Source organism: Egretta garzetta, unplaced genomic scaffold, assembly GCF_000687185.1.
Source record: "Egretta garzetta isolate BGI_Z169 unplaced genomic scaffold, ASM68718v1 scaffold40, whole genome shotgun sequence".
In the NCBI taxonomy this organism is placed as follows: Eukaryota; Metazoa; Chordata; class Aves; order Pelecaniformes; family Ardeidae; genus Egretta; species Egretta garzetta.
Genome location: NW_009258484.1, coordinates 3,167,306 through 3,184,085, shown reverse-complemented (window position 1 = coordinate 3,184,085; position 16,780 = coordinate 3,167,306). Strand labels below are relative to the sequence as shown.

At 39.1% G+C, this 16,780-nt stretch overlaps 1 protein-coding gene across 1 annotated transcript in view; it reads right to left on the bottom strand.

Annotated features, from left to right (window-relative positions):
* Positions 1 to 16,780, bottom strand: part of STARD13 (StAR related lipid transfer domain containing 13) — a 257,884-nt gene that overhangs the window by 222,525 nt on the left and 18,579 nt on the right. The window contains exons 2-3 of the mRNA XM_035900385.1: positions 4,778 to 4,924; positions 1,864 to 1,998 (exon numbers count right to left, since the gene is read on the bottom strand). Of these exons, the coding sequence (XP_035756278.1) occupies positions 1,864 to 1,998; positions 4,778 to 4,924 (282 nt within the window). The remainder of the gene's footprint in view (positions 1 to 1,863; positions 1,999 to 4,777; positions 4,925 to 16,780) is intronic.

The window sequence follows — 16,780 nt, the reverse complement described above, 5'->3', positions numbered from 1 at the left end:
TTAATGTGTAATTATTGCTAAAATCTATTGGCTTTGGGAGCGCAGAAATGGAGGGTGACATATGCAATGCCAATATTTGAAAATGCCTCTGGAGCTATTTGTGGAAGAGATGCTAGTAGTACTGATATGCATGGCAGAAAATTACCAGAAAGTATGCTTAAGAACAGAAAAAACACACAGATAGTAACACAGGCTAAAGGGGAAATGTAAGTGCGGTTTTTGGAGGCCAGGTCTCAGTAATTTAGACAAGTTCTTTGAATGATCACGCAGATACGGGTAATTTGGCTGATACAATGTACTTCCATTTCAAAAAGCTTCTGATGAACTTATCTATCAGACCCAAACTATGCTGTCAAGGAGGAAAAACAAAAAAGATGTCAAGAAATAAAAATGTCTTTTCACTGCTAACTAAAAGCAAAAAAAAAGGTTAGGAATAATTGGTTGCTTTCTTATACAGTGGACGGATATTACCTGACAGTCTCACAGATATGTGTTCAATACACTTATAAATTATCTGGAAAATGGAGGAATAAAAAGGGACAGAGTTTTCTGATGATATTAAATTACAGAGGTTAATAAAACCTGACTGTCAACTGCTGCAAAAGGACTTAATGATGCTGAATAAGCATCAGATAAACAGACAGATAAAATTCAATACAACTAAATACAGTCAGACACACTGGAAAAAGAACACCAAACCAACAGTCCCAGGTATGCACTACTTCCTACAAGATGTCTAAGATTCAGTTTTTCACAGTACAAGAATTACAGCCAAATTAATAATCCAGTAGCAAATTTACAACAAGAAGTTGGTGTTTTTTCCACATACTCCACGATTAAACTTTGGAACTCCTTGCTATGAGATACTTTGAATATCAAAAGAACACAAATGAATACGAGACACAATTATTGGCAAAAAAGACTCTTGGAGGCTATTAATTACAAAACTGCTATATAGTGTCTGGCTTCAACGTGTCTGCAAGATAAATACCTCAAAGGAAGCTGAGATGGCTTACTACCTGCTTACCCTGTTTTTAACACTTCTTTCCTGAACATCCAATGTTGGCCACTGCCAAAGAGAGGACACTGGACTATAAGTAACTTTGGTTCAATCCAGTGCAGCCATTTTTATGTTGTGTGATAATCATGGATGCTGCTGGCACCCAAATAATTTAAAACTGAGAGGCAAAACCATCTGCATTTCGGAATCAAGACACTCATCTTAAAATAGCTTACATTTAGCTATTGAGGAAGTGGATCAAAGGCTTTTGAGAAAACCCTCTGATAGATTTTAACAGACTTCGATTGCAGACTACAGCATCACCTTGTAAAAAAACCCAAAATAAATACTGCTATTATTGGTTAGAAATAGGGCTTAACTAAACCTCCAGCACTCAACACTTCTGCTTACAGAGAATAAAGGGTGGAATCCACCCTGAATTGGGCCTAACCAACAGCCAAATTAAAAATCCCAAGAGACTAATTCTAAAATAAAAAATGAAGAAAAAGATGCAGTAGTTGATCTGATTCCTGAAATCTCTCACATCTAACCTCCAGATGAGATTAATTACTCTTCAGAAAAGCTCTTTTCTCTCCATTGAGTGTAAAGGCAGTCCAGTTCAGATGTAGAAGTCTTCATTAGAGTTATCTAAAATCAGATTAGATGAATCCCACAGCCCTGGACTCTCATTGAAGACTGACTTAACTTTCATCTGTACCTCTTGTGCAAACCAAACTCCTCCATACAGTGCAGAACAAATCACTTTGAAGAAATGCAAGGACAATTTTAATGATAAATTGTAAATTTTGAGGTTACTGAACCGGAGAGTCAGAGAATGTTGTAAATATGCTGTAGCTACTTACATCGGTTTTAGGTCGTGCTCCAGTTGATGCTGGGTAAGGTAAACAGTCTAGATCCTGGTAGTCTGCTCTTCTATTTTTCCAAGATCCCTTTCCTTGATGATCTCCATAAAAGCCTGCCTCCCCTTGAACAGGGCACTGTAAGAGAATTTTAAAAACCCTGTAAATAAAGGCAAGTCATAAATAATTTTAATGTGAATGCAAGATAAAAACATTGGAATTTTAACTTTTTAAAGCTTTTTTTCTCTGATGTAAGGTAAACATTTGGCCTTGGTCTTTTGTCTTAAAACCACCTGCTGCATCATTTTTACATTTTACATTTTGCTAAGTTAGACATCCAGACATCAGGTGAAATGGTTTCCTTAACATCTAGTATGTAGACCTGGAAAATTAATAAGTAGTAGTACACCTTTCTAAATTTCAAGTCACCTCTACCTAAGAAAGAAAGATAGTTTTACTCAAACTATTTAAACCTGTCTTTCACTTTATTTCATGTTCATTTTTCTAACTTAAAACAGAGTCCCAGCAAATTCCCATTTTCAAATCACAGACACTGAACTTTCCAAATTCACTTTTCCTTGTCCCCCAAACCTGGGGAGATCTCACTCAATTGCTCCACTCCCACACCATCTCTTAAAAGATGCATGTCCTAACTCTGGGCCCACGTGTACCTGGCCACACTGAATGCAATGCCAAGAAGAGATCAACTGCAGAACATTCCATGTATCCTGGTTTGCCTCAAAAGAACAATAAGGTGTGCGAGCAAGGACCAAGCCGCGCTGCAGTCCAGCAGAATCCATGATGGGGAACAATCAGTGAACCAGGATCATGGGTGTGCTGCAGAGCAGTCCCAAGCTGTTGGGTACAATCAATCAAAATTAGTCCTTTTTCTGGCTGCTCCCCTTCACAAGAGGACAAATTTGCTGCTGGTCTTTAACAGCAACTGCCTAATTCCCAGTTAGTATATTTTTAGGACATTAAATGAGGAGGCTTTGCAAAGCTCCTGTACTGAAATTGGCTCTTGGAGGTTTAAAGGACATTTCCAGTCTGCCAAATGAGGCCACAATAAAAATGTGGCCAATTCACACGATGTTTGCCTGTCCATAGACAATTAAAATGAAGCAAGCTCTCCTGCTTCAGAATGGGAGGAAGACGTGACCTGATAGAGAGGAGTGTAACTGCTCAAATATCATATTGAGGAAAATACTAGCTTTGGCATTGATGTTAGAAACATACTTGAAATATTTCTGGACTTATCCAAACAGATCCAACTATTGGTAAGGGAAGCAAGTGTGCCAAGACCAGTGAGACTGGCTTGGAGGTAGGTTTTATCTGCATATTAAGCATGACCAGCTCTGTATCACTAGCACAGGCTTTTGGTGGTGGAATACTTCCCAGGAAGAAGGCTGTGCCCGAAGTCCTGGCTTCTGTACTCAGAAGATGTCTTACCACTAGGCTTCAGTAAGAGAAGTGCAAGCATCTGGGATGCTGGTGTTGGCATTCTCTACGCAACTGCTTTTGATGTTGCTGTTCTTGCATATCAAAAGGCATTTGAAAACATTGTCTGTTTGGATTTGGTTTTCTGCTGTCTACAGGCTTCACTGAATGCTCCAGCAATGGATTTCAAGTCCAGCTGTCCTACGATGTTCAAGTCATCATGGAAAAAGAATGATGCCTAACCAAACCATAGGTTCTGCCTTACTAGAATAGGCATAGCCATAAAATCACAGGTGTTTGATCACTAGTTACCAAAACCATACTGCCTCACAACAGGAAGTGCTTAAACTCTGATGGCTTGGATTTCATTTTTAGATAGAAAAGCAGACTACGCTGCCACCACGGTTTGACAGAAGATGTTGAGCAGTCTCCTACAAGAAGACAGAACACTCTCCATTAGTTGGCAAATTAATGATGAAATTAATTCAGTTGGACAGACCTGGTTTTGACTTGCTGACATGTACAATAAGAAAGAAATGAGAGACAGTCATGGCCACTCTGCTGCTAACACTCTCTCTGCAGAATATGAAAATGCATATTGCAAAGCACAACACCAAGATGCAAGATTCCAAAAGTCCTACCTTGAGGGACATGAACATTTACACTGTGATCCGCGCATTTACTTAAAGAATTTACTTTTAGAAAATGAAGCGGCACTGAAACAGCAGCAACAGCAAAAGCATTCAAACAAGCTCACCTTCCAGGAATTTCAAGCCAGCACTAACATTCAGAGCTCCAAATCCAAACAACTCTATCTTAAGAACTGACTTTAATCATAGCCTAAAGCAGAGAACAAACACTCCTACTTCTCATGCTGCTCGCTCTCCAGTTACTTGCTTCTATAAAAAATCTTGCTTATTCAAAAATTACTAAAATAATACCATTGCTCTTTAATCCCATTTGCCCTCAAAATAAAAGCTTTGGAAACTGCATGTCATCAATTGATGACACCTGCCACCACAAAATGTTCTTAACTAGAGGAATGAAGCTCTAAGTCAAAAATTCAGACAAAATAAACAAAATTCAAATCTTAACGAAGATGTTGCTGTTATGTCTTTCAATAAATTAAGGATGAATAGGGTAGCACTGGAGCTTTAAATTGACAATATTCTGTTTTGAAAAGCTATCAAATGCAATCATCTGAATTCAAATTCCCCTCTAAAAAGAAGGTGTTTAATGTTTGTAAGCCATATTAACAGAAAACATACAAGTTTCATCCTATGGCATTTCTGTTTATTTGGCTGTTGTCTAGTTGTTCATGAGATGTCATTATTGTTGAGTGAAAACTGTAGCTTACTTCATCCTTGAACCTGAGCTCCTCCGCCTATGCAGAAACACAACCAGATCTGAAAACCATGGCTTGATGAGCATCTGATAGCTAAACACTAGAAAATGTATTATACGACACACACGTTCTTACCAGTTGCTTGTGCCTTTTAGTAGAAGGAGTACTGGAGGGAGAAGAGCCAGCACTCAGAGCTTCTTCAATATCTAAATTCAACTGTTCCAGCTTCTTCATAAGACATGACATAGAGTCTGACCATTCAGATCCTTTTTCTGGTTGGGTCTAAAAGAAATCAAACATACATGAAGTCTTAAAACATTTGAGCTTTTTGAAACTTTCCTTGGGAAATTTTCTCCATTTAGAAAGCTTCAATTATCACTCCAATCCTGATGACACATATTCATAGCTTTCTTCATACTCAAATGATCACCCTCCACTTCTGTGTATCTGAATGGCTTTCTAACACTTCATCTTGGGTGAACCGCTGCCAGCTCAAGATAAGCACAACCAAGACCAAAACCAAAGTAACTTCAATGTCTCCTCCTTAAGCCACTTCTATTTCAGCATGAAATGATTGCTTGTTGTAAGAATCAGAACATTGAAGGTCATCGTGTGCACTGTATTTTATTCCTTACTATAATTCCAGACTTCATCATATCTTGCAGCTTTCTTCTGCCAATCTGTTGGGAATACCTTATTGGTCTTGAACAGTTTCTGTTTTCATGGATGTATCTTCCCCTTTTATCTGAACTGCTTCACCGTATAATGAAAACCCTAATCCATTGTAGTGTAACTGCTGAAAATACTTTTCCTGTTCCTTAGTTTCCTCAAAGTCCTTTCCAGTGACTCCTCTAAGCATCTTTCCATGGCAGTCCCTGTGCATGCTGCTGCATTATGCCTCGTTTTCCTCATTCAAATCACTTCTAAAGATTCGCAAGAAAAACATGGTCACGCTGACCTCCCTGTCATCACTGGCAGCTACAGCTCTCCAGATTAGTCTGTCCCGAAGCTGACTTCAGCTCTTTCGTCTGTCTTACTTTCACAAACAATACCTATCTTTGCACAGAGGATAATTTCATGGCAAGCAATTCTACCAGACTGAGCACACAAACAGTAATAGCGCATTGCCATCCTGCCAAAATCCTAAGAGCACCACACCAACACACCATGATACCTAGGGGAGCTACATGAATATTGTTACTATTCTTACTGATAAATCTTCATGGTGGTTTGTTTCCTTATGAGGGTTTCACAAGGGGACAGAGATATATTTGTAATTTGCTCACTATTGTAGAAAAAAGCTTTAGGAATAGAATCTAGGAGGCTCACTTTGCTGTTACACTGACATATATTTTTACTAACAGAATTGCTCATCTTCACCACAGTAACTAAGAATAAGGCTCCAGATCATCAGGTATCTGGTCCCATATTACCAATAGAAGCACATTCCCTTCAGAGGGGCTAGTATTATCTTTGTAGGGATTGTTTCGAAACACAGAAAATTAAATATCCAATCTTTAGTTTTCCAAATCTTTATTTGGCATTTCCTGAATCTTTATAACCTCCAAGTATTTTTCCTGAAATGCTGTTAAAAGTGCTAAGCTGTATTTCAACTCTGTATCTATTAAAATTATTTAAACAGATTCTTTACTTCCCATTGTCTTCCCAAACATTTTCAAGTAAGATATAGGAAATACAGGATGTTCCACAGAAAGTGAATATCAAAAGACACTCCTCACGTTGAATCCTTTCTGAGTGAGACGATCTTACACAGGAAATGTGCATGTTGATAAATGTCTACAACACTAATTTCTAGACAAAGTAAAAATTCTACATTTCCCTGTAGCTATGCTTCCTCATGTACTGATCTTTCAAATACAAAGAATGCTCAAAAACCCCAACAAGGGAAAACCACATAACCCAACCCCAGCTCCAGCAACAATGAAGGTAGAAAGTCTGTCAAAATCTAATATGAAGGTTCTGTTTCTCAACACAGTTAAACTGTAATTTAAGAAAAAGGAGCTGTAAGAATGTGCTTTCTTACAGATCAGTGGTAAACAATTCTGAGGCAACAATTACATACGGAAATCAGTAAAATGCATTTGATTTCAGTGAGCTATGCAAGAACTGTACTTGCCAGGTGACAAACATTGAAGGTTACATTAGAAGTTAGGATTTTTTAGTTCAGTACAAAGTAGGAGAGATTTACACAGGTGCAAACAGTCTGTTTTCTGTTCCCATGACAGAAAAGAGTATTTTGAGGGGCTGGAGGGGTGTCTCTAATTTAGTATTTTCCATAGAAAATGCAAAGATGAAAATTCATGAAGACTTTAAGAAAGGCTTCCAAATATTTCTGGTGAAGACACTCCAAATGCATGTAATAATTCGCATATATGATAGAGTGTTACTATAAAAAGTACAGCTCCATGCTTTGGGAGGCACATTTTGCCTTTATCTCGACAAATATTTACCTACTGGAACAATATTTCCAGCATTCATCAACACTCTGCAATACATCCGTATGAGCCATCCCCCCTTATTTTTATAGATTTCTTGTTTTACTGTAACAGAACTCAAGCCACAGTCATTCCTTAAAAACACAAGTTCTAATGAGTTTCCCCAAACTATAATTCTCCTGGTTTTCTCCATTCAGTTCTGTCTTTTTTAGTTCAGTAAGACTGTATATTGTGTCTATTAAGGGGATGAGGGAAAAGATGGGTTTTCATTATCCTTCAAGATAAAGCCAAATGGGCCTAGTTAACAAATGCCATTCACTAACTGGAAATTTGGCACAAAAGCACCATTTGGAACAAATGCGGATTGGCTATATATTTCAAAGGTTGCCTACTTACATTCAAAAATACACAGCCTGCACAGTAGGACTTCTAACCAGTGAATAAATTCTGCCTAATCCATTCACAAGGAACACAGCTCCCCAGTGTTCAGCTCTAGTAACTAGGTTGGACGCTATCAAAGTGCTCAGAAGAGCTGAGCATCAGTGTATCCTGCCCATAGCAACTGCAGAGGCAGTAGGGTCAGGGCATCTTTGGAAGCTTTTGTCTCTTGCCCTTCAGGAGGAAAAAAAAAATCACTCTAAACTATGGTCTGCTTTATTAATTGTTTTTCCCCTAAAAAGGTGTACAGGGAGAACACTCCTTTCCATACACTCTCAAGGTCTCCTTTCTTTATTGGAGCCACAGTCATTCAGCAATGCATAGGAATGTTGTTATCTTTTGAAGAACCTGAAAAGCTTGGAGACAGAAGTGCATTACATCAACACTTTTTGTACGTTACCTCGGAATACAGAATCATAGAATTGTTTAGATTGGAAAAGACCTTTTAAGATCCTCAAGTCCAACTGTTAACCTAACTCCGCCGTCCCACCACTAAACCATGTCCCTAAGCACCTCGTATACCGATCTTTTAAATACCTCCAGGGATGGGGACTCAACCACTTCCCTGGGCAGCCCGTTCCAGTGCCTGACAACCCTTTTGGTGAAGAAATTTTTCCTAATATCCAATCTAAACCTCCCCTGGTGCAACTTGAGGCCACTTCCTCTCATCCTACCATAGACAGATGAGCAGTAGTAGAAAGTGAGACCAGAGAATCCTCATCAAACAAATTTTTCTAGGTGCAGCAACCTTATCTATGAAGATCATGTCATACATTAGGCAGACGATGATATACTGGCCTTGAAAGTGAACTCCTTTGCCATATGGATTTCTCAAGTGTTAAATACACTCAGGTTAGACAAAAAAGAATAAAAATATCATAAACCAGAAGTACCATCCTCTATGCTAAATATAAAATTAAGTGGTATGTGCTTCCTTAAACTTAAAGCAGTTACAAATGTAGCTATTATGCTTCAGATGGTTATTGTATATGAAGAACTAACCCAACTATTTAATATTTACTAAGACACATTTAGGAATCAGCCAAACATAAAATTTAGTTGTAGGTTGCTACTTCCTACAGCAACCACAGCTTGGTTTAGAACAGCAAGCTTAATGTTTTTGTTACATGTACACATTCATATCCAGATTCTGTGTTTACTTACGTAGCTGAAATTTCACTACTCCCAATAACAAATTACAGAGGTAAAACAGGGCGCAAGTTTATGGTCCATCACCTAAACAATTACTTGCTCTTTTCTTAGACTGAGAAATAAGTACATTCCAGACATTCAACTATTTATGCCTTTTGGACCAAAGGCTTCTGCACCCTGTTTTTCAGCTTTCAAGTGTTCTTCACTAATCTTATTCAGCAAAAACATCTGTGATAAAAAGCATATTTGTTTCAATGTTTTGCCCATGAAGCTTATTGCAATAGGCATAATAGCTGCCAGCAAATCTAAATTTAAACTGAAAGAATGTGGCAGAAATGAACAAGTCCATATAGAACACTCAGAGGTCAGGGTTAACCTCACTGCCAGACCTCATCCTATACTGGAAGCAGAAAGGCTTCCAAGTGAAGGGTTATGAGCAAATTACACAACTCTAAATTTATCTGGTAACTTGTGGCTTTCAGTTCAGAAACTTTCAATAGGTCCAATTGTTCTGATAATTAATGTATTGTACAACTTCGAGTGATAAATTACTAACCTCTAAATAAAAAAAATACCAATGCTATTTAACTCTCCTCCCCAATACTAAATTGGTTTAGATAAAATTCTCTCTGATGTACAGCCTAGATCTGCAAAGAATGATTTTGTGGAAATATTTCGGGAGACCAAATATCATATTTTGCTCTTGCTGCACTGATGGGGTTCCTCCATTCTCAAAAGCAGCTCTGTGTAAAAGAAGGTCTCTCAGCCACTGGTGGCTTTGCCTACAGGGGCTGGGGGAGGAAGCCAGATTGGGTCCTTATACAAAATCCTTCCAAAAAAAAAGTATTTAGAATATAAAGAACTCTTTTATTCTCAAAATAGATTCATGTGCACTTCTATACTGAAGATAAAATATTTCAAAGGGAATTTTCCCTCCTATCCCCCTATAGTGTTGCTTAAATATTTATAGAGCTTTTAGATGGACAACGAACTTCCAACACTTTCCTCCTGGAAAGCAGGTAAAGTAAACTCTGCAGTTAGCAGCCTTTCCACTTCTGAGAACTGTATTGCTACCCATCTGAAATGACCAGCTGAAATGTCTCTTCAGTCTCTCAAGTCAGCACCCAAAACCACGCGTGTAGACAGGTTGTTGAGAAAGAGAAAGCTCTTCAGGTATGTCGCATAAAATTCAGAGCAATCTGGATCCTTCTGATCCCCAAAACATGGAAACATTCACCTAAGATATCAGGATCTCAGGATCTCAGCAGTTTTCCCAAAGAAAAGGTACAGAAATACTAATATGAAGATGGTGTTAATTTAATCCGTTTTAAAGGAAATACCTTTTCCGTGATGAACCCTTTCCCCCCAAACCTAGGATATTTGCACTTCTTAAATACATCTGTGAATGGAGTTTTGGTTTTGCTTCCTGTCCATGCACTTTCTCCTTTGTGCTTTCCCGCCTGATGCCGTGCTGCCCCAAGCTACCAATATCTTCAAACAGGTTTTCAGAAGTGACACAAGCTGTAACTGTATGAATCTGATGACACTTCCTAAGAGTTTGATGCTCTCGAGCAAATGAAACTGAATTTTAAAGACACTTAAGGTTCTTTCTGGCTTTTCTCCACTTCCCCTCATAACAGCACCACATAACTGACTTCATCTTCTTTTGCTAAGCTAAACTGTGCATTTCTATATAAGCTATGTGTTTGCATTTTAGTAAACCACTACCTATGTCTTTGAGCATTAATACAGTACTATAGAGAAAAATGATGGGGAAACACTAACTTCAAGACAGAACAATAAGGATATACACTTGGGGGGGTTTTAGGATTAAAAGGTGCACAACATGAGAGAAAAGGGAACCCAAAGAAGTAGTACCATGAGAAAATAATGTAACACAACCCTTACTTTATATTTCATTCTGACTTTTTAAAGGCAATCTCATACCAGCTCAGAAATAGACTCAATTACTTTTTATAAGAGCTTTTAACCTATCAGGAAGTGAATTGGTAAATTTGGCCTTTAATTTGTAATCAAGACATTGATCTTGCATAGTGATAATGTCTATCATATAAAGGAAAATAAAATCCTGCAGTCCCGTCTCTCTTTCGAGTGTTCTTGCATCAATTCTTAAGGTCTATTGCTCTAAGCTAGGCAGGACAGGAGCCCTAGTACCAATGGAGTCTTCCAAATATTAGTTTATGGAAATATTTCCCAGAAGAAGAAACTTGAGCTAATTTCTGCAGCTGAGAGCCATAAGCTGTATCAGCATGATGCTTCACCCAAGACAAGAAACAGCAATCGGAAAAGAAAGGAATTTAGTTGAAGAAAAGGTGTGTGGGGCAAAATGCTTTGGAAAACAATTGCACACGACTGCAGACGTTTTAGAGTGCAGTGGCCCTTTGTCCCGGACAGCCTGGTATGAAAACTATGTTGCAAGTTTGTTTTGTTTTGAGTAAAAGCAACTAGTTTTGTATCTGACTTCTTGTTTAAAAAATAGCAACTTAAAATGGCATATAGTTGGTTTTAATATCAAATTGTAATTTGGGTTTGCTCAAATGATTAAAACCCCCTTTCTTATTTTCCCACTTCACAGTGGGAATTCACTACAGCAATTCTCCACCTTCTAACAAATTATGATGTCAGGCAACGCTGAATTTCACAAACAGGCTGTCTGACAAGCTTGTACTACTGAGACATGCTACAGAACTGGCACCCAAATGGCCAGACAAGCTGTCTTAATTGACATCTGCTCCTATTTCAGCACGTGAATCATCCTCTTGGGTTATCCCATCTTCAGCTGCTGCACAGCAGATGCCAGCTCATCATTTATCTATTCTACTATTTCTTTCCTCCACCTTGTGAGGTGGACGAAGCAAACTGTGCTTCTTGTATCCCAAACACCTGCTCTAAGCTGTGTCAAACTCCCGACACCGTCTGTTTGCATTCGGTTTGGCATCATCTGCAATAGTGGTTATATCTGCACATCACAATTAGCGGCTGTGAACGTCAAAATAGTTTAAACACATAGGTTTTAAGATGCTATAACTCTTACCGTGACTACCTTAAAAAATGTAACCAACGCGTGCCTGTTTACGGACAGGTATCTTCCTGCAGCGTTTGCTGACTAAGCAATGGTGTGTTTCGGACGGGGTTTCACAAAAGCTGGTCTCCTGCCATTAAATCCACAAACAGTTACATACTGCAACAGGTAACAAACAGCTCCTTCTCCTCAGTGTGCTTAGTTGCACCTATAAATTACCTTTTGAGATTGGAATAGAACTTAATCTGTTTTCTTAAAAAAGGTTTATCTCTTTATAAAATGTTGTGGTTAGAGCTATCCACGATGTAGAAGAGCTGGGCTCAGCTTCATCTTTGGACTAATGCATTTTATATCACTTCTCCCACCATGTTAAAAATCAGCAGGGAAAAGAAAAATAGTTATCACTTTAGTCCTGGGTACAAGTGTCTGTGCAGGGAATTCCCCCTCTCCTTGCCAAAGAGGAAACAAGCATGAAAAGCTGCTTTACCAGCTGTAGCACCAACCCCAAGGTGAACAGATCAGAAAAGTTTTGTGAGTTTCAGCCAGCAACTGTGCTCTATAGAATATACAAACACCTTGGTAAGAGCAGGGTATTGGTCTTGCTACTCCTACAAACAGGACTTCATCCCTAGGCTAGGCATTCGAGTTTCTTCCATTACACATACATATTACACATCTCTTATTTGTCCAACAAATCTTGTATTATTTTTGCACAGGCAAAGCTACAAAAGCAGAAACTATGCCCATAAAAACTTGCCTTCAGAAATTCTTCTGGAAGGTAGAAAACAGGCTAATGTCTTTCAAACAACTGAGAAGTCTGAATCCTTCTCTTTTGGGGAAGACAAACCACTGAACTATGGAAAAACGGTGCTACAGCACCTCTTTGTTTTACAAAGAAAACAGCAGCCTCCATTGCATTTTGTTGAAAACTCCATCCTCAGGATATACATGAAGGCTCTCTGTCCACCAAAGTGACAGAGTAACCAGTCCTGCCTATGTGCTGCCTCCCAGTCAAGGTTAACCTCAAGATAAGGATCAAGCTCTTGGTCTTAGAATGAATTGTATGATTTTGACACCTGCAGGAAAAAAAAAGCAAGCAGGAAACCTTAAATGGAGAAAACTGCCCAGAAAATAACAAAAACCTCCCCCTACTTTATCTACACCTGGCTAACCTAATAGCCAGTCTCAGACAGTGACCAGCAGCTGATCGTAGGATCATAGAATTGTTTAGGTTGGAAAAGACCTTTAAGATCATCAAGTCCAACTGTTAACCTACCACTGCCAAGTTTAGTTTTCAGTACCATAAGCTGCAAGTTGTACAATGGTCGCCATTAAGCAGCAACTTAAGTCCAGAACAGCACTTTCATGTCAAGCAACCAAATCCTGCCTATGCCCTAGATTCTTCTGGATTTGATCCAACCATTCAAAATTCAGTGCAGTTCTGGACTAATTCTCAGATCACAGCCAACAAAGCCATGACAGGGACAGCTCTTCAGTTATGACATTTTCACTTAGATACGCACACTACAAAACGCTGCAAGGTTCGCTGCTCTGTCTGAAACCTCCATCTTCTATTAAACACGTGCATAGTCTGATGGAGGTCCAATAGAAGTAACACACTATTCTAAATTCTTCTGCGATAAAATGCTTGAGGCCTTTAGTGAAGAAATGGTCTAGTCTAAATACTCGACCACGGTAGTAAATAAATACTCTAGTCTGATCTAGGTCTTCTGAGACCTAAATGCAAACCAGGTCATGTTGCATCTTAATACAATGAGTAGGGAGAAAAAAAATTCTTCTCCAAAGTGTGAATGACTGCTAGCTTAGCAGTTTTAAATGCTAACAAGATTTAAAGCTCTAATGCTGTGCTTGCGTGCTACATACAGGCCCTCCTTATACTAGTGAAAGAAGAAAATCTTTATGCATACTTGTTTGCTCTTCACCAGATCCTTCTTTTTCTGTTCCATGTAGAAATGAGAACATACTTCTCCCATACTGGAAGTGATTTTCATTTAGAAGAATGTTGGGAAGACAAATACCCATGTGGAGTCCAGAGGCCTCCCCTGGTGCCATGACCTTGCTGGACACGAGTGTGTACATAGTAAACTATGTACACTATACAGCCCTACTGGCTGTAAGAAAGGAAAATGAGTGTGACTGGTGGAAACAACAGGGTCTTTGCTGGAGACTAGTAGTGAAAAGTACCGCGAAGAAGAAAACAGTTACAGCAGATAAAAGGGATAGCGATAGGATAATACAGAAAACGATTTCATGACCCATGTAACACTCAAGAGGTCCCAGACACAAACTCCGCAAAGGGTAAAGCAAACTTTGGGGAAAGGCCTTCAAAAGCCCTAGAGGAAAACCCACCGACAGGCTTATCTGCAGCGTAACGTGCCAGAGCCTCCAGAGAGGAAGCGCTAGTGCCTTACTCTCGCTGCTGGACCCAGAACAAAACAAAGCTGTGTGGTGCGCCCCGATTTGGAGTGGGAAAACACTACCCCACCCTGAGCAACACAAGCCAACGCGGGTGCCCTTCCCCACTCGCCGGTCAGGGTGTAGCTGTGGACAGCACAGAACTGTCCACAGGTCATCCGTCCATCCTGTGTTTCACTGCTTAATTACAATAGCCGAAGTAGAGTTATGATTACTATTAATAAGACGGTAACAAAAATTGGTAAAGCAATAAACTTGTTAGACCCAGTAGTTGAATTAAGCAAGGATTTGTCTACTTCCTCGGCACACCACCGCTCATGCTAACTGGACAACCGTCAGAGCACACCGTGATGGAAGCTGGTGCTTGGCGCGTGGGCAAAGGGCATCAAAGGTGCCGAGAGCCGGGAACCAGTCCCTGCATGCCAGCGCCAGGGCTGCCCTGGCAATCAACACACAAGTCAAGTAATTTTTCAAAAAAGTACCACTGTCAATGTTTCCTTGAAGAACTCTGGAGCAGATTCTAAAGATTAAGATGGTAAAGACAGAGGTCGAGTAAAATCTGGCAAATTTCTAAGGGCAGATAAAAACCCTATCTTGACACTAAGTGCCAGAATGCTTTTTTTTTAAAAAAAAAAAAAAACAACTCTGTGCAGGGAACTGTAACACTTTTTTTTCTTAAAATACCGACATTCTTATGCACCTAATTTTCAGTTAATTTCAAAAAACGCATATAAACAGTGAAAGGATTTCCAAGAAAACCAGTAACAGAAATTGTCTCCACGTATTATGGAACTTCAGCTATTCACTATTTTCTAAGTCATGTGGTGCTTCTTCGGTGCCTACATTACATACAAAACCGTAACTCACAAAACCGCTATTGATAAATATGAAACTGGTAAAATGACTGCAATATTAATTAATTAATTAAATAATGCATTATTTATGACAAACTACCAAAAAAAACCAAACCCCACTGCTCAGGATGAGAAGGATATCCCTTCCAAGATTCAGAAGCATTCATGAAGCTCTATCGAATTTGACATTGTTCCCTGCCCAAAAAATTCTTGCAATCTATTACTGAGAAGAAATATTAATATTAGCAATTCACTTCTAAACAGAAATCAGAAATTAATGAAGAGAATAAAGAGTGAAAGGCACCTTCTGGAATCAAAGAGTACTCAAGGACAAAGAAGAGAACGCTTGGCAGAGGGGAAGATGTTTTTGGTGGCTAAGAATAGGTGGCGATGGGGAAAAGGGTGAAACACGAATTATGAGAGAACAGGGGATAAATGAAATAACCTAAACCTTCTAAATTATTCTGAACCTATTTTCATCAAGCTAACAATAAAGAGAGGGCATTAATCCCAGGCCCAGAAAAGTAATTAGGCACGATTCCCAGATCTTCACTGGAAGTTTGACACCTAAGTATCCAGGTTTAACTATCAGGCTTCAGTAGAATTTAAAAACAAGTTAAATGCAATCTAAGGATTTGCTGTGAGTTAAGTATTTATTGATACATTTAAATGCATTTTAAAAAATGCATTACTATTAACCACTGCTGAAACTCTTGACACTTTTAGAGCAACAAAATATCACTCACATTGTTAACATTACTTCAGAAACTTATGTAACATACAAATCATGTCTGTTTTTCTTAAATAAATGCAACTGTAATTGTTGAAACATCCCTGTATTGTTTCACATCACTTGCTTCATGCCAAGTTATGCTTAAATGTTAAACTAAAATAACAAATAATATTTATTAAAAGTTACTGTTTGTGTGTAACGTGTACAAGAGCCTGGGCCAAGGCTCCCCATATCATACTGATGTAATTCCACAAAAGTCCTTGTGGTTTTCCCAATATAACATGGACCTGCAAGTCTTTACACCTGGATATAGCCACACCAAATGAAAGATAGCATGTGCTTTAATTTATTTTTATTTGATGGCAGGCACACTCATAACATCACGTCAGAATTAGAGAGAAACCTGATTTTCAAACAGCAGCTCTCACAGCAGCAGAGAACCTCCCTGGGATTCTGGACCCAGGATAGTAGCAACATCCAATAAAAGGCACCACAGCAGCTTTCTCCTCCAAAAATCATGCAATGGAGAAAGAACAAAGGACGTTTTTCTCCAGTCTAAAAAGCGGTTTGTTAACATTATGATCTCCAGGCCTCCAGACTTCACCCAGACCCCTCCAATATCGAGCCCCAAGTGATTTGTTTGGCAGCAGCATACTTTAAAAAAAAAGAAAAAAAAAGTTTAGCTTTTCCTCATCCTTCACTTGGGGAAGCTTTATTTCACCAAAACTAAAGAACAAAGGACGTTTTTCTCCAGTCTAAAAAGCGGTTTGTTAACATTATGATCTCCAGGCCTCCAGACTTCACCCAGACCCCTCCAATATCGAGCCCCAAGTGATTTGTTTGGCAGCAGCATACTTTAAAAAAAAAGAAAAAAAAAGTTTAGCTTTTCCTCATCCTTCACTTGGGGAAGCTTTATTTCACCAAAACTCACAAACCAGATTGTGCTGCTTCCACACCCTCGTGCTCCAGGGCTCAGTGCTAACCCGCCCGCACCGAGACGGTGGTGGCACCGCCGAGGAGCACGGA